General features: G+C 38.3%; 1 protein-coding gene across 3 annotated transcripts in view; it reads left to right on the forward strand.

Moving 5' to 3' along the window:
* Nucleotides 1-20,623, forward strand: part of TMEM245 (transmembrane protein 245) — a 102,619-nt gene that overhangs the window by 18,824 nt on the left and 63,172 nt on the right. For 2 of the 3 annotated variants that reach the window (XM_041762631.1, XM_041762634.1), the window contains exons 4-7: nucleotides 9,601-9,717; nucleotides 12,497-12,715; nucleotides 14,821-14,990; nucleotides 17,945-17,968. In XM_041762631.1, the coding sequence (XP_041618565.1) occupies nucleotides 9,601-9,717; nucleotides 12,497-12,715; nucleotides 14,821-14,990; nucleotides 17,945-17,968 (530 nt within the window). The remainder of the gene's footprint in view (nucleotides 1-9,600; nucleotides 9,718-12,496; nucleotides 12,716-14,820; nucleotides 14,991-17,944; nucleotides 17,969-20,623) is intronic. The other variant, XM_041762632.1, reaches the window with a different exon arrangement.

Here is a 20,623-nt window from a genome sequence, read left to right on the forward strand (position 1 = left end):
CATTTATCCATTCATCCATTGATGGACACTTAGGTTGTTTCCATGTCTTGGCGATGGAAGACATTTACTTACTTGGAAAGTAATGCTGTCATGCACATGGGGGCATATAAATCTTTTCCAGTTAGTGTTTTTGATTTCTTTAGGTAAATATACTGAAGTGGAATTGCCGATCTTATGGTAGTTCTATTTTTAATTTCTCTAGGACAGTTTTCTCCTCTTGACTGCTTTTGTCTAGGGCTAAGTCAGTATGTTGTTGCAAGTATATGAATAATGTGGCCTGAAATGGTTTTTCTCTTGGGTGTAAATTCTAGCTAGCTGTGGAGCACCTGGGTGGCATAGTCAGTTAAGCCTCCAATTCTTGGCTTTGGCTCAAGTCATGATCTTAGGGTTGTGAGATTGAGTCCTGTGTTGACTCTGTGATAAATGCAGAGTCTGTTAAGGTTTCTCTTACCCTCTCCTTTTGCCCACCTTACTCATTCTCTCTTTCTCTCTCTCTATTAAATAAATCTTAAAAAAAAAATTCTAGTCAGCTAGTGATGGCAGCTTAGGGAGCTGTGTGGTCAGGTTTCTAAGACCAAGTTTTGAGCTGTGGGAAAAAGAAGACCATGTTTGATCATTATTATTATTTTTCATGTTCGATTATTATTATCAGCCATAAACTCAGCATGGTGATGTGCTGGCATGCCAGCCAGATATCTGGTAGTTGTATTCTAGACTATTAGAAGGAAGGAGATCACAGGGACGCAATACGTGTTGAGAGCAGATTTGGAAATGTTGGTTTTTCTTGTTTTGTTTGCTCTTATTCTAGCCTATTTCAGAATAGATTATTTTTTTGAAGATTTATTTATTTATTTGGAGAGAGAGAATATGGGGATGGGGAGAGAGAGAATCTCAAACAGACTTTCCACTGAGCTCTGAGCCTGACTCAACCTACTGAGCCACCCAGGTGCCTCCAGAATAGATAATACTTTCTTTCTTTTTTTTTTTTTTAAGATATTTATTTATTTATTTATTTATTTATTTATTTATTTATAGATTTATTTATTTATTTATTTATTTATTTATTTATTTATGATAGACATAGAGAGAGGCAGAGACACTGGAGGAGGGAGAAGCAGGCTTCATGCAGGAGCCTGACGTGGGACTCGATCCCAGGTCTCCAGGATCAGGCCCTGGGCTGCAGGCAGGCGCTAAACTGCTGTGCCACTGTGGCTGCCCGAGATTTTATTTATTTATTCATGAGAGACACACACACACACACAGAGAGAGAGAGAGAGAGAGAGAGAGAGAGAGAGCAGAGACACAGGCAGAGGGAAAAGCAGGTTCCATGCAGGGAGCCTGATGTGGGACTCGATCCCGGGACTCCAGGATCACACCCTGGGCGGAAGGCAGCGCTAAACCGCTGAGCCACCTGGGCTGCCCCAGAATAGATAATTCTTGACCCAGAATCCTTTTACAGACTTCTAGTCTAATCTTCATCATAAAATAAATCTTTAAACATTTTTTGCCACCTTAAAAATTTCAGAGTCTGTCTTTTTACTCCTACTACCTTGTTTCTTTAAGGCATCTAGTCTATATTGGGACAACCTTTCCCTTTTATTAGAGTCAGTTCTGTCCTGTAGATGTCACTATAATATCCTTAGGTACAGGAAGGGCTTTAATGCACTGCCGGGGCAATATGTGCATTTATCTCTTCCTTACCATTTCTACTGTCCCATTGTAGGACGTGTCTCCTCTTCACCTGTGCAGGCATTTTTCTCTGTGTCTTAAGAGCTTTGAAAGCTTTGAATCTTGCTGTTGTAGGACTTTTATGGTATATGGTTTGCTGGATTCACAGAATTAATCCTTTGGATCAAAGCATGAAGTTTGTTTAGTTCCTAGATCTTGAAAACTCTTCTTGTGAATCATCGTGGAGTTAGTTTCAGTGGTTCCTTCTGAACCCAAGGTACCTTACTCAGTGGTTTTCTCTTAGCCTTTTGGGAACTCTTACATGGCATTTTCTGGAACCCCAAGATAATGTAGGAAAAAAAATGTTGTGTCTACTGTATTTTAAAATGTACTGTCTTTTTAAATCCATAGGTAACTCCCCAAAATAAAACCTTGTAAAGTAGATATGTCCATTTTACCAATGTAGGCTTTTAATTTCAGAGTAAGAGACTTGCCCACATAGGCAACTGGTAGAGCTAAGATTTAAAATTTAGGGCCCTTGACTCTAAGCCTGGTATTATTCTGCTTCACTCTTTGAATAAGCATCAGTCATCCTGGAAAGGGAGTGGCTGCGCATCTCTTTTGTGCTCAGGTGTACTTGTGAGCTCCTTAGTCTTGCCATGGGCCCTGTAAGCCTACCGCGAGTATGGGAACTAGCTTCTTGGCCTCCTGCATCCTACATGTCTCACTTGGTAGAAACCTGGAATTCAGTGTCAGGGTGTGCCCTTGGCCTGTGAGGAAAGAAGAAAACTAGCTTTACTTTTTTTTTTTTTTTTAAGATTTTATCTATTTATTCATAGACACAGAGAGAGAGGCAGAGACACAGGCAGAGGAAGAGAAGCAGGCTCCATGCAGGGAGCCCGATGCAGGACTCGATCCTAGGTCTCCAGGATCACACCCCAGGCTGCAGGCAGCGCCAAACCGCTGTGCCACCAGGGCTGCCCGAATACTCGCTTTTAGTTAATAATAGCAACAGTGGTGAGGTACTGGTGGGCCGTTTAAACATGCCATATTATTTAATTTTCTTAACATCCAGTAGGATAGGTACTTATTTTACAAATGGGGAAACGTAGACTCATTTACTCTGAGTAAATTTACACCTAGAAGTACTTTTTCAAAAGCTAGGCAAACAAGCAATCCGATGTATTTTTAATGCCCTGGACACCCAGTCTGACAAGTATGGGCCAGTACAGCTGAGTCTGTTCCTCTGAATATTGGTGATGGTTTATAAATGATGAGAAATACCTTGGCAGGAAGGCTTAGTAGTTGCCTTAATCATTTTGGGATAACATGCAGTATGAGTGAACAGCTTTGGTTCAGTTGAGCCCAAAACTAGAAAAAGAAAAGGAACACACTGGATTTCTTACTGCTCCTGTGTTACGGCCCAGTCTGACACGGTTAAATGGGCCTAGAGAAACTCCTGGTTTATATCCAAGCCCTTGATACCAGTATCATTGAGAGGGAGGCATATTTTCCATGTTAGTGATGGAAACAGAAGCGTTCTTCAAAGGGAAGTTTGCATGCTGGAGAGAGTTTATTTGGTACGTAGTAGAGCCCCCTTCCAATAAGCATCCTTGGGTGTATTTCTGGCATCTGCCACTATCACTGTGAAAGAGCACTAAGTAGATTGAGTATCTCCTTATTTAGACTGTTCTTGAAATATATTATCCTTTGGTTATTAGAAATGTCTGCCCGTTGTTAAGCTATCCATATTAACAGATACAGACTGAACATGTGATCTGTGTCTTAATGTGCCAGACTATGAGTTTCTGTCCCCTAGTGCTAGGCTGCTAATGTTAGTGGCCTGCTTGTTTGGCCTTGTGTAGATTCCTGTTTTTTGGGCCTCCACTTGATGCCGGCCCCATCTCCGGGGTAGACTGACACTTGAAACCTTGGATGCTCTTTCCTTTTTTTGTTTATAGTTCTTAGGTCCCAAGATTATGTTCCCTTGTCTGTGTGCCTATTTTTAGCCAGGGCTTTTTTTTTTTTTCTAGTACTGTGCCTAGATTCTTGATCCTGGCATTCTTGTGTTTTTAGTTCATCATTTCTGTCAGAACCCTTGGGTTTTTTTTTTTTTTTTCCTGAACCCTTGGGGTTTTTGAAATGCAGGAGGATATCTCTAAGACAGAAATCATGAAAGTGTCTGTTTGATAAATAAGAGCAATTGTCAAATCTTACATCCATAATTTTCAGATACTTTCTGTGGATTTTCCCTGTGTGCTCTTCTTTTCATTCCTTTGCGAAGTTTCAGGCACTCTAAAAATTTGCCGAATTGTGTATTAGCAAGCATGATATTGCATAGTTTTCATTGATTTAGCTATGATTCATTGAATACTTACTGCATTATTTTAGTGACATCAGCAAGTTGGAGAAAGGGTCTTTAAGCCATAATTGTCAAGGTTTAATTTATTGGCTTTAATTTTTCCTTAAGTCTTTCAGTGCCTACTGGATTCAAGATACTTTGCATAACTCCGGGGAGATTTAAAAACGTGTGGTAAGGGCATAAGACTTAGGAAGATGTCTATAATATGAAAGAGAAGGGGGATGAGAGGCACAGACAAATACTATAGGAGAGCTAGTGGCTTATGCTCATAGTTTCTCCTGTCAAAGCCAGTGGTTTTGAAATAGGTGATGGTGATGTGATGGCTAACATTTATTGAGCAAGTCCTACATACCAGGCATTGTTCTGATTGTTTTATATGTGTTGTTTCACTTAATTCTCACATGCAGAAGGAATTTATATAAGCTTCCTTTGAAACGTGAAGACACCGAGGCATCTAGATTTTAAGTAACTTGCTGTGGTCATCTAGCTTGTAAGGAATAGACCTGGGGTTTGAACCTGGGCAGTCTTGTTTCCTCACCTGTGCTCCCAGCCACTGCATTATGCTAATTGTACTACCTGTGTGCATAGTGAATATGAGGGACCCCCCCCCCACCCGCCTTCTCCCTCTGCATTCTTGCACCTCTCCACTCTTCTCATTGTCCTAGCCTCACTGGATTTCTTAGAGTTCTTTGAACAGCACACACTGCTTTTCCTTGCCTTTGTGTCTTTACACTTGCTTTTTATTTAGATTTGTCCTTCTGGAAATCTTTTCTCCCTCTGCCTTCTAAGACACCAGCCTCTACCTTCCCCTCCAAGATAGACTTGCTGTGTCTTTTTTTTTTTTTTTTGTCTGGATAACATCTTTGAATGGATTTAAAGGGTGGCATCTTTTACCATTCTTGTCAGGTGGTAGTCCTTGCCTGACCTCCCAAGCATGGATTATGTTTCCATCTTCTGTGCTCCCCAAATGTGCTATACTTGTTTTTATTTTAGCTCCTAGCTTACTGAATTGTAACTGTTAGTCTAAATATTAGACTGAGTTTAGGACTTGGGTCTTAGTCTCTAATCTCAGCATGTAGCCGAATCACCTGTTTGGTGAATGAGGACTTTGTGGGCATTTAGAAATTAGAAGTCAAACTGCAGCCTAACTGAAAGTCCCTATTTAAGCAGTTATAAAATTGTTACTTCAGAGCAGCTTAATTCAAGGAACTTATTTTTCAGGATCTCTCAAAGATGAATCACTCCTTGACTAAATTACTTGTGAAGAGGTGGGTTTAGTAAGTTAGGACCCTTGACTAGTCTTTGATCTTATGTAAGAGAGAACACTTTGTTTGGATTCTGACTGGAAGTGTTTTTCTCTTTCTGTTCTGCTGTCCCAGGCCATTAGTCATCAGGTATTCCCATTCTTTGCTATGGAGCAGAGCCTAAGAAACCTCTGTTGGGTGCACAGAAAGTCCTGTCTTCTCTCTGGCGTAATCAGTTTGTTTTTGAAAATTCTGTCTGGAAGTCTAAAAAAGCACTTTAATATGTCCAAATCTTCCTCTGTTTCCCCTCCATGATTGTCGACATGGTATTCCCCTGCGGTTATCTCTATAACCATAATCTGGAAACTTGGGGTTTACCTTTGACCCTTCATCTCTCTCATTTCCTTTATGGGTTCGTCATCAAGTCTGGTATATTTGACTATACCCCCTGTCTATTAAATGCAGTCACTTTTCGAACTTCTCCCGTTAGCTGTGGTAGACTACACTGTTATCATGCCTTGCCTGTAGTATTAGTTTAACTTCTTTCCCTGTACCCATTCTTGGTCCCTTCCAGTCTACTCTTGACCAAACAGCAATAATGTTCTTTTTATATCTCATAACTGTTCATTTATTCACAGACTGGGGCAGGGAGGTGGGTGGGCGTGGTCATGAAGGGTCAACACGAGAGATCCTTGCAGTGATGAGACTGCCCTGTATCTTGTGTCATGTTGATATCCTGATCACGATATTGTGCCCCAGTGACGGGACATTATCGCTGGGGGAAACTGCGTAAAGGGTAGACAAGATCTCGTTCTGTCATTTCTTACAACTACATGTAAAGCTATAATTATCTCAGTAACATTTCAGTAAAAATATTATTACCCCGTTTAAAATTCTTCACTACTTTCCTACTCCTTTTAGAATAAAGCCTAAAGTTCTTACTACTTACTGTGGTCTTTCGTAATTTGCATCATCGTCTAGCCTGGTTTATTCGATACCAGTTTCCTGCTAGCTGCGTTCCAGACACACTGACCTTCTTACACTGTCTTTAACATGCCAGTGTCTTCACTTACAGCCTTCCTGCTCACTTCCTTTTGCCCAAAGTATTGTTCTTTACATTCTTTTGATTAATTTCTTCTCATCCTTTGTATATCAGCTTTCTTTTCTTTCCTTTTTTTTTTTTTTTTGCATTTTCTTTTTATTGGTTTCAGAGGTAGAGTTCAGTGATTCATCAGTCTTATATAACACCCAGTGCTCATTACATCAGGTGCCCTCCTTAATATCCATCACCCAGTTACCCCATCCCCCACCTTACCCCATCTCCCACCGCCCCCTCCCTTCCAGCAACCTTCAGTTTGTTTCCTATGATTAAGAGTCTCTTATGGTTTGTCTCCCTCTCTGATTATGTCTTGTTTTATTTTGTCCTCTGTTCCCCAATGATCTGTTTTGTTTCTTAAATTCCACATATGAGTAAGATCATATGATAATTGTCTTTCTCTGATTGACTCATTTCGTTTAACATAATACCCTCTAGTTCCATCCATGTCGTTGCAGATGGCAAGGTTTCATTTTTTTGATAGCTGAGTAGTAGTGCATTTTGTATATACCACATCTTCTTTATCCATTCATCTGTTGATGGACATCTGGCTCTTTCCATATTTTTGCTATCGTCGACATTGCTGCTATGAACATTGGGGTACAGGTGCCCCTTTGGATCATTCCATTTGTATCTTTAGGATAAATACCCAGTAGTGCAATTGCTAGGTCATAGGGTAACTCTGTTTTCAACTTTTTGGGGAACCTCAGAACTGTTTTGTCGAGTGGCTGCATTCCCCTTTCTCCGTATCCTCGCCAACATCTGATGTTTACTAATTTGTTAATATTAGCCATTCTGACTGTTGTAAGGTGCTATCTCACTGTGGTTTTGATTTGTAATTTTTGATGCCAAGTGATGTGGAGTATTTTCTCATGTGTCTGTTGGCCATGTATATGTCATTTTTAGAGAAATGTCTGTTCATGTCTTCTTCCCATTTCTTGATTGGATTACTTGTTTGTTGGGTGTTGAGTTTGATAAGTTCTTTATAGATTTATAGATTTCTTATAGATTTTGGATACTAACCCTTTATCTGATATGTCATTTGCAGATACCTTCTCCCATTCTGTTGGTTGTCTTTTGGTTTTGTCACCTGTTTCCTTTGCTGTGCAAAAGCTTTTTAGCTTGATGAAGTCCTAATAGTTCATTTTGCCTTTGTGTCACTTGCCTTTGGAAACATGGCTAGTAAGAAGTTGCTGTGGCCAAGGTCACAAAGTTTGCTGCCTTTCTTCTCCTCTAGGATTTTGATGGATTTCTGTCTCACATTTAGGTCTTAAATCCATTTTGAGTCTATTTTTGTGTATGATGTGAGGAAATGGTCCAGTTTCAATCTTCTGCATGTAGCTGTCCAATTTTCCCAACACCATTTGTTTTTTTTCCAATGGATGTTCTTTCCTGCTTTGTCAAAGATTAGTTGACCATAGAGTTGAGGGTTCATTTCTGGGTTCTATATTCTGTTTCATTGATCTCTGTGCCAGTACCACATTGTCTTGGTGATTACAGCTTTGTAATAGAGCTTGAAGTCCAGAATTATGATGCCTCAGGCTCTGGTTTTCTTTTTCAGCATTCTTTTGGCTATTTGGGGTCTTTTCTGGTTCCATACAAATTTTAGAATTGTTCATTCCAACTCTTTGAAAAATGTTGATGGTATTTTAATAGGGATTGCATTGCATGTGTGGATTGCTCTGGGTAGCATAGACTTTTTTAACAATATTTGTTCTTCCAATCCATGAGCATGGAATGCTTTCCCATATCTTTGTGTCTTCCTCAATTTATTTCATTAGTGTCCTGTAGTTTTCATAGTACATATCCTTTACCTCTTTGGTTAGGTGTGTTCCTAGATATCTTAGCCCATTTCAGGGCCTGGCCTTCTTGTCTCTACGAGATGACCAGTCCTGGATTTGCTAAGTAGGTGGAATTCATTTGGAGCTGAAATTCATTGGCTTTCTGAATGATCAAGGCTCTTTTCATTGGTTTGGCTGAATTCTATGCTGTTGGTACATTGTATATTTGCCTACCAAAAGTAAGGTCCCATCTCTGTGAGGGTGGGTATATGATTTGGTGAGTGTTAGTGTTCTTAGTTGTGGACAGTAGAATCCACACTAGCTAGTCTAAATAGAGATACTGGTTAGCATGTAGAATTTTTACATACAGAATTTTTGGAAAGACTAGACAGTTAAGCTTGGATCTGACACAGGCAGAAGCAATGCAACTAGGAAAGGTGCTCAGTGACACCAAAGGACTATTTGAGAAGTGCCACACAGTTAGGGATCAGATAGCAGAACTTTTAGAACTTCTGCTAAGTTCCTGTAGAAAAACCATATTCCTTCATGAGTGTTTGACATGAGAGTGTCTAAATTGCAGTGAGTCCCACTTTGGTCTTCCAGGTCTTACACAATTGTGTCTTCTTGGTAGAAACTGCCTTATACATAGGACCTTAGCTGCAAGAGAGTCTAAGGAGTATAGTCTAGCTTTACAGTCTCTTGGAGGAGGGAAGCATGCTAGAACCTGTTATTGTGTGAGCTAGTCTGTGTTGTTTGCAGATTAAAGGCTGACTGTCACAGACCTCATTGGTCAGTAAATGTTTTATTTCAGTTTACTGCAAATGATTAAGCTTGGTGTACTACCTTTTAGGAACTTAACATGGGAACATATAGGAATGAAATGGAATAACAATATGTTTTAGATTTTCAGTGGTGGGTTTTGCCTGTGCTGAATTATGTACTTTATAGAGCTATATGATTTTTGCATAGTACCCATATGTTTGCCTATTCATTCATGGAATGTTCTTATCGAGAGCACCAAGTGTTGGCTGTTTTATACCATACTAGGAGCTAGTAATACCAAGTAGAGTAAGACCATCTGCATTCAGGAAACTCGCAGACTTGGTGTGGTAATGTTTTTCAACAGAGATGTGCATTCAAATTAATTTGTTAAGTTAAAAAGTAAAGAAAAAAAGCGGACTCCACATTTATATAACTACTCTCAGCTGCATACAAGAATGTGAAGTCCCTACGTGAAATTGATATGCAGAGTCCAGGAACCAAATTTTTCACATATTTTCCTGTTAATTCCTAAGGATTCTCCCTTGGTGTTGAACCTCTGGTCCAGTGGGTCAGTTAATAAACATTTTGTTTTACTGCTTTTGAAATCTTAGGGCTGTGTTTCAGTTTGTAGTAGTTATTTTCCACCTTTGCTTTAAAAAGTTTTAAAAACCCATGCTTGTTTTACAGGAGCAGAGTTACCAGGGCAGGTTATTTCCATGGCAGCTTCTACCCTAGCAACCTTGGCCATCTCTATCACAGGATATGAATCGAGCTCTGAGGACCAGCCCTCCACTGAACCTGCAGGTGACTTACCTTATGAAGGAATGTTTTCAGAATCATTCTGGAAAATGAAATACATGTAAAGGATAAACTTAAGGCCATGAGCATCACAGAATACTATCTACTGGTCCTTCATTTTCCTCTGATTTCTCTTTTTACACTTTTTCCTCCTCTCATCTTTGTTCTCACATAATCACTTTTTTCATGCTTTTAATTATTTAACTCTTTATGTTTCTTATCTTGAATCTTCATCTTCCCTCCCTCTTTAAAAAAAAAGAACTTCTTATTTTTCTTTTCGTATTCCTTCTCACTTTCCTTTCATAGTATCTTTTTTTTTTGCCCCCTTTAGTGCCCTGTGTACATTTTCCATATTTTCCCCCCACTTAATCCTTTCCTTATTTTTTTTTTTTTTTTAATTTATTTATGATAGTCACAGAGAGATAGAGAGAGGCAGAGACACAGGCAGAGGGAGAAGCAGGCTCCATACACCGGGAGCCCGACGTGGGATTCGATCCCGGGTCTCCAGGATCGCGCCCTGGGCCAAAGGCAGGCGCCAAACCGCTGCGCCACCCAGGGATCCCTTTTCCTTATTTTGTAGCGGTCTATTCTTCTCCATTTTTTATTTTACTCTCTTCACATGGCTTTTTTTTTTTTTTTTTTTAAGATTTTATTTACTTACTCATGAGAGACAGAGAGAGGGAGAAAGGCAGACACAGGCAGAGGGAGAAGCAGGCTCCATGCAGGGACCCTGACATGGGACTCGATTCTGGCTCTCCAGGATCACACCCTGGGCTAAAGGCGGCGCTAAACCACTGAGCCACTTGGGCTGCCCTTCACATGGCTTTTGTTGTTGATTCAACTTTTTCTTTTGGTTTTTGTTTTCTGTCTTACAGTCATCTATTTCTCTGGCGTTTCTTGCTTTTTTTCGCAAAATTTGCCTTGCATGCCTCATGCTGTTAATACATTAACTGCTTCCTATAAAACGGACCAGTCTGGTTGTTCTGGGTACCATGCTCCAAGATCTAGCTGATAGATTTATATCAGTTTTAAAGTCACACAGAGTTCTGGACTCACACAGAGTTTAGGAATGGAAAAGGCCATCTCTGTGCCAAGTGGTCGATTAGTGCCAGGGGTTTCACAGTTAAGGAATATTTTTGGTGAGCTCTTTCTGAAGAACTGCCTTTCGAAAAATCTTTAAAGGAGGGATCAGCAAGAAAAAGGCATTTGAAGTGGTAGGAAAATGTATTTTTTTTTTTGCACATTGAATCATGTTTTCAAAATGAAGGAGGGTATGATGTTTATGGACTTAATATTCTTCTCAGTATCTGCCGCACCCACCAACATGAAGTTTCCAAATTAGAAAGATTCTCAAAGAGCAAAGTCAAACAGAAGCACATTATAACTAGCTTGGGCTTTCGGCCCAGACCCCAGGGTAGAATGTTAGTTCTGGTGAGATTGGGCTGATTTACCATGGTGCTATTATATCAATAGTAACGGTTTACTCACAGATTAACATTAACCTTAGAAGACACACTTATAATTATAATACAGCACTTAGAGGACTACTGTGTAGTTGCTTATGAACCTTATCAAACAAGGGAAGGCTGTCTTTCAACAGTATTTAGTGAGTGCCCACTATATGTCAGGTACTTAGCAGAGCAAGAACAAGACAGACACACTCTTAGCTCTCCTGGAGGTGGCGTTCAACTGAAGGAAGAAAGTGCAACAGGGTAAGTGGAACATGATATAACTGTGTAAAACTATATAAAAACTATGGGACACTTAGGGAGTTAGGGTAATGGGGGCTCTTATTTCTTTCCTCTGTTTTCAAGACTTATGAAATGTGACATATATTTATCATTAGTTTTTTCTTATGGAAGACAAAATGCAAATTGTAGTGTCATTTCCATCTTCATGGCATATACTGAATAATATTGCTTTAAGAGTTATATCTGACTGGGTGTTATACTATATGTTGGCAAATTGAGTTTAAATTAAAAAAATAAAAAGATAAAGACTAAAAAAAAGAGTTATATCTGAGTTATATGGTATGTTTTGGTAAAACCAGGAAATAGAAATAATATAACCCTATAGTAAAAAGTAACTTGGTAGTTGCATTGTTACAACAGTACCTGTTGTGAAGTACAGTACCTTATGTGAAGTCATTTGGTATGAGCTTTGTTTGAAAATTTCTCACCCCCAGCAATATGTCATTGTTTTATTTCTCATTCTAAGGGAAAGCCCTGTTTCAAAGTCCTGGGTTCTTTCTTATAAGAGCGGTTGGCTCTATTTTTAGGTAAAATGACACTGAAAAGCCATGTTGTATCGGAAATACATATACATCTAATAAAATTATATTAAAAGAGGAGAAATTTTTAGATAAAGGAATTCTGTATGTTAATATTTGTTGCTTTATATAGTTTGAGTTTTCATTATAATTATAATAATTATAATTCTTAGCTATTGTCATAGTCTTTTGCTTAAATTATATATATGTATGTATAGATGTCATAAAACCTTGAACAGTGTAAAGTATATAAAGTAAAAAATTCACCATACCCAACCCTACCCACCAACAAACTTAATTTCCCTCAGTTTAAATATGGTCAGTAGTGTAATTCCCCACACATTTTTCAGTGCATACACAAACATGCCTCTAGATCCTTTTTTCTTTTTTAACTCAGTGTAATCATACTATCAGAGTCCATTTGGAAGGCTTAAAAGAGTAGCCTAGGGAGTTGCTCCCTAGGACTGTTTCTTCTCATTTGGACTAATATGATGGTGATTTACGCCCCCTTTTTAGAGACCATGGACAGAGGAGAACCCCCTCCAGCATTATCTTCAACTCCTTCACCTTCCTCCCCTTCACCCACCCTGGGCAGACAAAGGCCTGAAATGGGAACATTTGTCAGGAAGAAGAAAACCAGTGACATCTACTTCGTGTCCCTCGTGTGGGCCATTATTGGAGTCCAGCTCTGGTTGAACCTGTGGATTGTACAGTTGCTGCCGGTGCCTATTGCAGGTGATTTTTCACTTATGGTCTGGTCTTGGAAGACTTTTTTTTTTCTTTAACTTTTGGATTTTATTTTATTTTATTAATTTATTGTTAACTTTGGGATTTTAATATTTGAGATAATATTAATCTCTTGTAAGATAAAACAACTGTATATATAAAGCTGTCTTCTAAGACTGGAAAAGTAAGTAATTCAGGTACCTTGTAGAAGAGTCTTTTATTTCATACTTTCCTGATTATTTGGGCTTAGCCTCTTACTCTAGTCAGAACCTTTGCCAAATTTGTTAAGTCCTCAGTTGATGCTTGGGGTATCTGCCCTGCAGATACCTCCTAAATTTGATTAGTCCTTTCTCCTTTATCAAAGCTTTTCACTATTGATATAAATATAATTTGATTTTTTGAAGCCTGTTTTCCACCATGGTTTAAAAATCTAAACTCATTGGATCATTTATCTTTTAGATCATTAGTTTTAAAACTTATTATTCTCATTAACTTGGACAGTTAATGAAATAGTTACCTTTATTTTATTTTATTTTATTTTTTTTTTATTATTTTATTTTTTAATTTTTTTTAAAAAAATATTTTATTTATTGATTGATGAGAGACACACAGAGAGAGAAAGAGGCAGAGACACAGGCAGAGGGAGAAGCAGGCTCCATGCAGGGGGAGCCCAATGTGGAACTTGATCCTGGGTCTCCAGGATCATGCCCCTGGCTGAAGGTGGCGCTAAACCTCTCAGCCACCGGGGCTGCCCAAATAGTTACCTCTAAAAAAAAAAGTTTTTTTAAAGATGTGTTATGACCAAAACACTGTATAGTGCCTGTCCTTGAGTAACATAGAATATAAAAGTTTGACGTTTGCATCTGCTTCTTGCAGATGCAAGTTCTCAAACAGAACTTCTCTTTGGCAGTTGGAGCAAGTTACAATTGTAACTACACAAGTCACCAGAGTACATCCCATAGCCATGCTTTCTATTAAGGAATTTATAGAAATGCTTAGTAAAAACAATTTAAATTGCTCTTCTGGATTGTTCCATACTTTTTTGGTTTTGCCAGATGATTTATTTTATGCTGCCAAATTGTGTCATGTACTCTCGGAACCTCCTTCTCTTTAAAATTTGTTAGCAGGACTTAACATTTATCCTAGTCATTTCTTAACCTTCAGGCCATAACAATTTGACATGGCATTGGGAGAGCGGTCTTTGAACAAATGGCCCCAGAACATTTTCTGCAGCCTGTAATTAGAGACCATAGGAGCTTTCCTAGGACCTCTGTAGAGATTTAAAAATGCTAATGGTGTCATTATTGAATTGGTATGTAACACTGAGTTCATGGTTCAAAAGAGTAAACTGTCAACCATTAGATTGCATGGCCGGGGTTAAAGACACAGAAATCCCTGGAGTTAGGGAAATACTAGTAGCTGGGATCCATTATCCAGGGTGCAGACTTCAAGGCTCCCCACACATAAGTAGCACTTCCTTCTGTCCCCCACAACTTCTTAGTTGGCCTTTAATAGGAGGCTTACCCCCTGCTTACAGAGCCACCTCGCTGTCTGGTGTGGAGGGTACCATCATATTGTGCTCTGTGAGTGGTCTCTGCAGAAGTTGTCCCTTGTGTAGCCTCAGGGACCATTTGTGACAACCGTGCTTGTACTTACTCTGCTTCTCTATTGAAGCCTGCTGAGAGATTCAGATGTACAGAGCAGCATCAAGTAGAGAAACAGGAATACCGGTGGTATAAAAGCATGATGCCAATGGAATACCCGATACTTTTCTGGTCACTAACATTGTTAAACATCCAAGGAAGAGAATAACATTTGGTGAGAGCAGCTATAATAGCCAAGGACATGTCAGGGATTAGTATTCTTTATTCCAGAAGGGTGAGGTGAGAGAATCCAAGATAGCAGTCCCTGAAACCTTCATGACCAGACTATCTTATATTTATATGGGCTGTGAAATAATCCCTGGCTCCTTCAGGGATTCGGATTTCACAACTAAGGTAGGATACGGGTGGTATATTAGCTTCACTGTTTTAGAAAAGTCACATGATATTAAAGGACCTTTTCATGTTCTGACTTTGTAATCTGTGTTTTGGTTTTATATGTATTCCTTCTAGTCTGGATCCTCAAAAAGCTTGTTATTCACTTTGGAGTTGTGGACTTCCTGGAGAAGCGCTGCCTCGTGTGGTGGCAGGCTGTAGAGCACTTCCTCAGGGAGCGGCAGGAGGCTCTCGCACCCTGGCCAGTTGTTGGGCTTGGAAAATTCTTGTTAAAAGTTGATAGCAAGGTATTGTGTTTTAAGAACATGGGCTGTTTTAATGGAGCATATATATATATATATATATATATTTCCGCCCCCTCATTTCATGGTATTTGTTGTTCATACTGTGATTGTTGCCAATCTAATGTCTAAATGTCTAAATCTGTGATGAGATTTAAAATTTAGAATTATGGCTTATATAAGGATAAGGTAGATTAAGTTTAGCTTAGTATTGTGTAAGTAGTTTTCCCTCTTAAAAATAGGAGAAAAGGATGTTATGGGACACCTTGTTCAACTCCCTCATTGTATAAAAACCAAATTGAAATCTAGAGGGGAAATTACCTGCCTAAAATTATATCACCAGGTAATGCTGCCTCAGTGCAGTATTTCTGGAGTAATTTCCACATGTCAGATAATGTGGAGAATCCACTGAGTCACAGGAAACTGTATGTAGAAGCTTTGGTTAGTGGAGAGACAGCAATCCATTAAAATTTAGAGGCTGTGTTTGAAAGCATGGACCCTGATTCCAAACTGGTTTCAGATCCCAGTTCTACTACTTACTAGCTCTGTGACCTTGGATGAGTTTCTTAGCTTTTCTGTGCCTTGGTTTCCTTATCAATACAATAAATATAATAGCATGCCTCTTGTAGAATGGCTCTGCAGGTTAAGTGAGTTCTTAGCTGTACAATTTCTAGGTCAGGGCCTGGTATATAGTAAGCTCTGTGTAAGTGTTAGCCATGGTTTTAATTTGTGGATGAAAGAAGGTACAGGATACAGTGGTAGTATGGAGCAAGAAAGGACTTACGGCAGGTGAGGCAGTGGGAGAAGGGAGGTTTTGCAGAACAGGTGATGCCACAGCAAACTTTGAAGTACAAGTAGTAGTTTCTTAGAAGCTGACAGGGCAAGAAGGACCGGTGATGGAGCAATGCAGAGATGGAGACTGCCACAGCATGACTTCTTAGCACCAAGGAAGCAGTCGTGACTGGGATATATGTAGACGGAGGTTGGGGAGGCAGGCTGAATCAAGGTCCTCGTGGGTGCTGTGCTGTATGAGCCGGACTTCCTCACAGAGCCTAGTAACTGCTTCCCTGAGCAGGCCTATCCACGACTTCAGGATAAGAAATATTGGTAGGTGAAACCAGCGTAGAGAGGGGTGACAAGGATAACTGGGGTTCATGAGAGGTGGAAGGAAATAAATCTTTTAAACCCATCATAAAATCTCCTGGGGCAACAGAGAAGCAGGGGGATATGTTTTACGTATTGCCTTTCAGTATTTTAGTTCTCATCAGTGCAACAGAGGACAATGCCCATTTCCTGAGCTCTTGCCAATGCTAGATAGCGTAATGTAACAAAAAGTCCTTTTCAGTTTCATAAAAAGTGAAAGTATTTAAAAGTATTTTTAAAACAAAAGAGTTGTTTTAAATTGAAATTTAAAAAAATTAAAATGAGGTTGCTTATTGGGTATTTATATTATACTTTATTTTGTGATTTGCCTGTTTGTATTCTTACCTTTTTCAAGTTTTTAAATAAGAAAGAGTCTAAGACTTCTCACAGATTTTAACATATTTATCACATCTTCCTGGTAGTGGGGTAAAGCTTTGTCTTACCAGAGCAGATTGAGTCCTTCAGACTGTTTAAATAGAGCAACTCTTACTTCAGTTAACTTCTGACAGCCTTACCACTGTCAGAGGGGATGCATGCTGCATCTTGTTTGCAGAATCCCGTGTACTTGTGTTTGGAAAACTTCACTTAAGACCAACTCTATAGATGTGTCAGTTGAAGTTCCAGGGGTATCAGAAGTATTTGTTATGGAGTAGAGTTTTTTTTTTATGGAGTAAAAATTTTTCATTTTTTATTTAGATTTGAATGCCAATTTGTCCTTCTTAAGGACAGTAAAATGAATAAAACTAGCTTTTTTGGTTATAATAATAAAAACATAATATAAAAATATTCTGATAAATATATCAGAATAAATGGCTATTACAAACTGAATATTTGTCTAATTATAATTGATGCTGTAATTATGTTCTGTCAAGTATAATAATATATATGAGCTGCTGCTTTGGAGAGTAAATCTATTTTTCATGTTTCCATTAAATTTTGATTGATCAGACTAGTGTTTTTGAAAATATTCCTCTACGAGAGATGGTTTAAAAGTATAGTTTTAAACATGCATTGAATGTACTTTTTATTAGTAAAGACTCTGCAGAGAGCATTTACAGTTTCTGTAAAACAGATGAAATTGTGCTTTTTATATCACTAGTAATGCCTTAAATTCTATGTTTAGTGATTTTTACCTCACGTGTCCACTAACTAGCATTAGTTATTACAGTGCAAAATATTGTGAGATATTTAAATGAGGTAACATATACGTGAAAGAAAGAATGTTACATAAGGTAGAAGTCTGCCAAAAAATTGAGATGGAAGGAAATACACCAAATTTTAGCAGAATCTTAGATTTGTCAGTGAACACCTGGTGTTCCAAATGAGCACTGAAGTATTCTACTGTTTAAAAAATTTGAAACAACCAATACTGTAAAGCTACAATTAAAAGTTCAATAAGCACATAGTATATGAACATGAGTTAATTTATTTAGGGACTAAAATTTTTTTTGGTGCATGATATGTGAAAGGATCTTAATTTAATTATTATTTCAACTTTTGGAATTTGATATAACTAAGCTGACAAGCATTCAGGTTATTTTATATATATATTTTTAATTGTTGAATTACCAACAAAGCTTGTAATTATTTCAATCATTGTGTATCTTAAATGAATACTATATTCACTTAATTTTAAAACTTTGTTAATGCAGTACAATTATTTTTCTAGGTTTTTTTTTTTTTTTCTTTTTGGTCTAGGATTATTTTCTTCCTCATACTCTCGGTGACTTTCTTTTCTTTTCATACTATTATTGCATTCTCTAATGATATTCCACTGTTCTTATCTTCCCTTTCTTACCTTACCCCTTGTCCTCAAGCTCTGGCACTGGCTAAATAAGAAGGTAAATGAACACATGGATGTTGGTTTTTTACTATTGAATTCTGTAACTTCCCCCTGTATCTCCTTTCTCATTCTGTTTCTGTCCATATGTCAAAACTAGTTTTTGCTTTTAAAGTTCAAATTAATAAGCTATGGAAGGTCGTGAAGCATTGATACCATCATAGTACACCTTGCTAAACACCCAAAGCTATTTAGGATATATGATTGCTGTCTCCTTGCCCAGGTGTGTGTAAGAGGTTCTGTCTTACAGTCTTTTTTGTCCACTGTGAATGATTCCCTCATTTTCAGCTCTATAACGTGGCTCGACCTGATACTTTAGTCTCCTTTGATGTGTGAGAGCACATTAGGTAATAGTTATCCAGAAGGAAAGGGAACTTTTTTCTTTTTTTAAGATTTTATTCATTTGTTTGAGAGAGAACATGAACAGGAGGGAGAGGCAGAGGGAGAGAGGCTCCCTACTGAGCAGGAAATCGGACCAGGGGCTCCATCTCAGGACCCCGGGATCATGACCTAAGCTGAAGGCAGGTGCTTAACCTACGGAGCCACCCAGGTGTCCTGGAAAGAACTTTTTATTGCTACTTAAATGACAGAAATTTTTTAAAAAGATAAATCTGTGAAATATTTGATACACTTGGCTGGTTATTTTATATAGTGTCTTTTTTTTTTTTTTTTTAAGATAGTATTCTAGGATTTCATTTTTAACTTAAAAAAGATCCTGGTCCTGGTCTGTGACCTTTAATTTCATATATTTCCCAAGGTATGAGGTTGTGTGTATGGTGAATGCTTCACATGATTTGCATGGAGTAGGTACATTGTTAATAACTTCGATAAAGGTTAATACAGATAAATTAGGAGTGCTGTACTTCTGACATGTAGTCCACATATAGTAGTTGTAGACTTAAATTCATCAAATCCCTAGGATGGATAGCAAGAGATGACACTTATTATGTGTATTGTGTTTAAACACAGCAAGACTCTCAAATTTTCAGTGGAAATAATATATAGGCCTTAAGAAAGATGTGGCACTTCTTAGAAATAGATCTCTACACTTTTGAGTGTAAAGATTAGGATTTTCTTCTTTCTGTTGAAGAAGAAGAAAAGGGAGACTTGACAATGCCTAAACTTCTGATTGAAAATAAACTGTGTAAAATAAAAAGATAAATACACTTGCCAACTGACCACCCCACCCCCTGCCCCCACCGACATATATGCTATTGTCTGTGTCTCCATTCCCTGCAAAACTAATATGAATAAATGAATTCAATCCTTGGCAAATGATAGTGTTGCAAACAAAAGTCACATTTTCTTATTTTGATCAAAGTAGGTGGTTTTAAACATTTCTCCAGCTTTTGTATATTGAAATGAAATTGTCCTCAAGGGATAAAAGGAGAGCTAAAGTCATTAGGTTCAATTTGATTTAACTTTTGGGGCTACATGAGTTAGATTACCTAATTTAGGAGCCTAATTCGTAGCTCACCAGTTGTGACTCAGTTTAAAAAGATTCCTAAGAGATCAAGTGACGATTTCCTTTCTTTGATGATTCCATGGTGTAGCATAGGTGGAGAGCAGGAGTAATTGCTTTAAGTTCTGGGACTGTGCATTCCAGGAAAGCACATAAATAAGTTGAGGTGTATTTTCTTACATTACATCCAAGGTCAGAAAATTTGCAGCACTGGGTATTTGGTATTTCAGGTTCAAGTGGGGTGAACTAGGAAACTAATTCAAGTGAAGTGAGGGTGAGAGAGAACATATCTGTGGTTAATTGAGACATAAGGCTTGTTTTATTTTTTAGTATTGATTATTTGCACTAAGACTCAACGAGAATTTGGTTAAAAAAAAAAAAAGCAAAATGGAAGCCTACAGGCTCAGACTAATGAAATAGAAGAGAAAGCTCAGTAGTGGAACGATACATTCTTAATAGCTTGCTATAAATGAAGCCAGTTTAGAAGTTTCAAAGTCTTGCAGTATACTATACATTTACTGACTTCTCTAAATTTAAAAAAAATGCATGCCCTTCTTTCACACTTGAAACATTCAGAATGTCATTTTTAAATTACCTCCCTTCCTCTTTAAGAAAATAAAGTTTAAAAACTAAAATAATTTCTCAGAGCATAGAGGGCCGGGGAGATCACCAGGGACAGTGTGGCTTCTACAGGCAGGCAGTAATGACAGCTGATGGCAGTGATGACAGGTGGTGTGTATGGTGCTAAAGCTGAGCATGGCACAGGATCTGCCCCCGGCATTTCTTTAGGAATTCTCTCCTCCATTCCCTTCTGCTTCTCCATTGCTTCTTACATCCATATTTCTCCTTCTATGTCTGAGTTTCTGTTTTCTTGAGAGTCTTGTTCCATTTACTCTTTCCGGGAGTTCTTTTCCTCTATGTAATTTTTCTGTCACTTTGTTGTTTCTTTTTTATTGGTTGGTCCTTTGTTCTATACACCAACTACCCCCAGCCATGCTTTTTTTCCCTCCTGTTTTGGCCTTTTATTTATTTATTTTATTTATTTATATCTAAGATTTTATTTATTTATTCATGAGAGACACACACAGAGAGAGAGAGGCAGAGACACAGGCAGAGGGAGAAGCAGGCTCCATGCAGGGAGCCCGACATGGGACTCAATCCCAGTTTTCCAGGATCAGGCCCTGGCCTGAAGGC

The sequence above is a fragment of the Vulpes lagopus genome, chromosome 7 (assembly GCF_018345385.1).
Source record: "Vulpes lagopus strain Blue_001 chromosome 7, ASM1834538v1, whole genome shotgun sequence".
In the NCBI taxonomy this organism is placed as follows: domain Eukaryota; kingdom Metazoa; phylum Chordata; class Mammalia; order Carnivora; family Canidae; genus Vulpes; species Vulpes lagopus.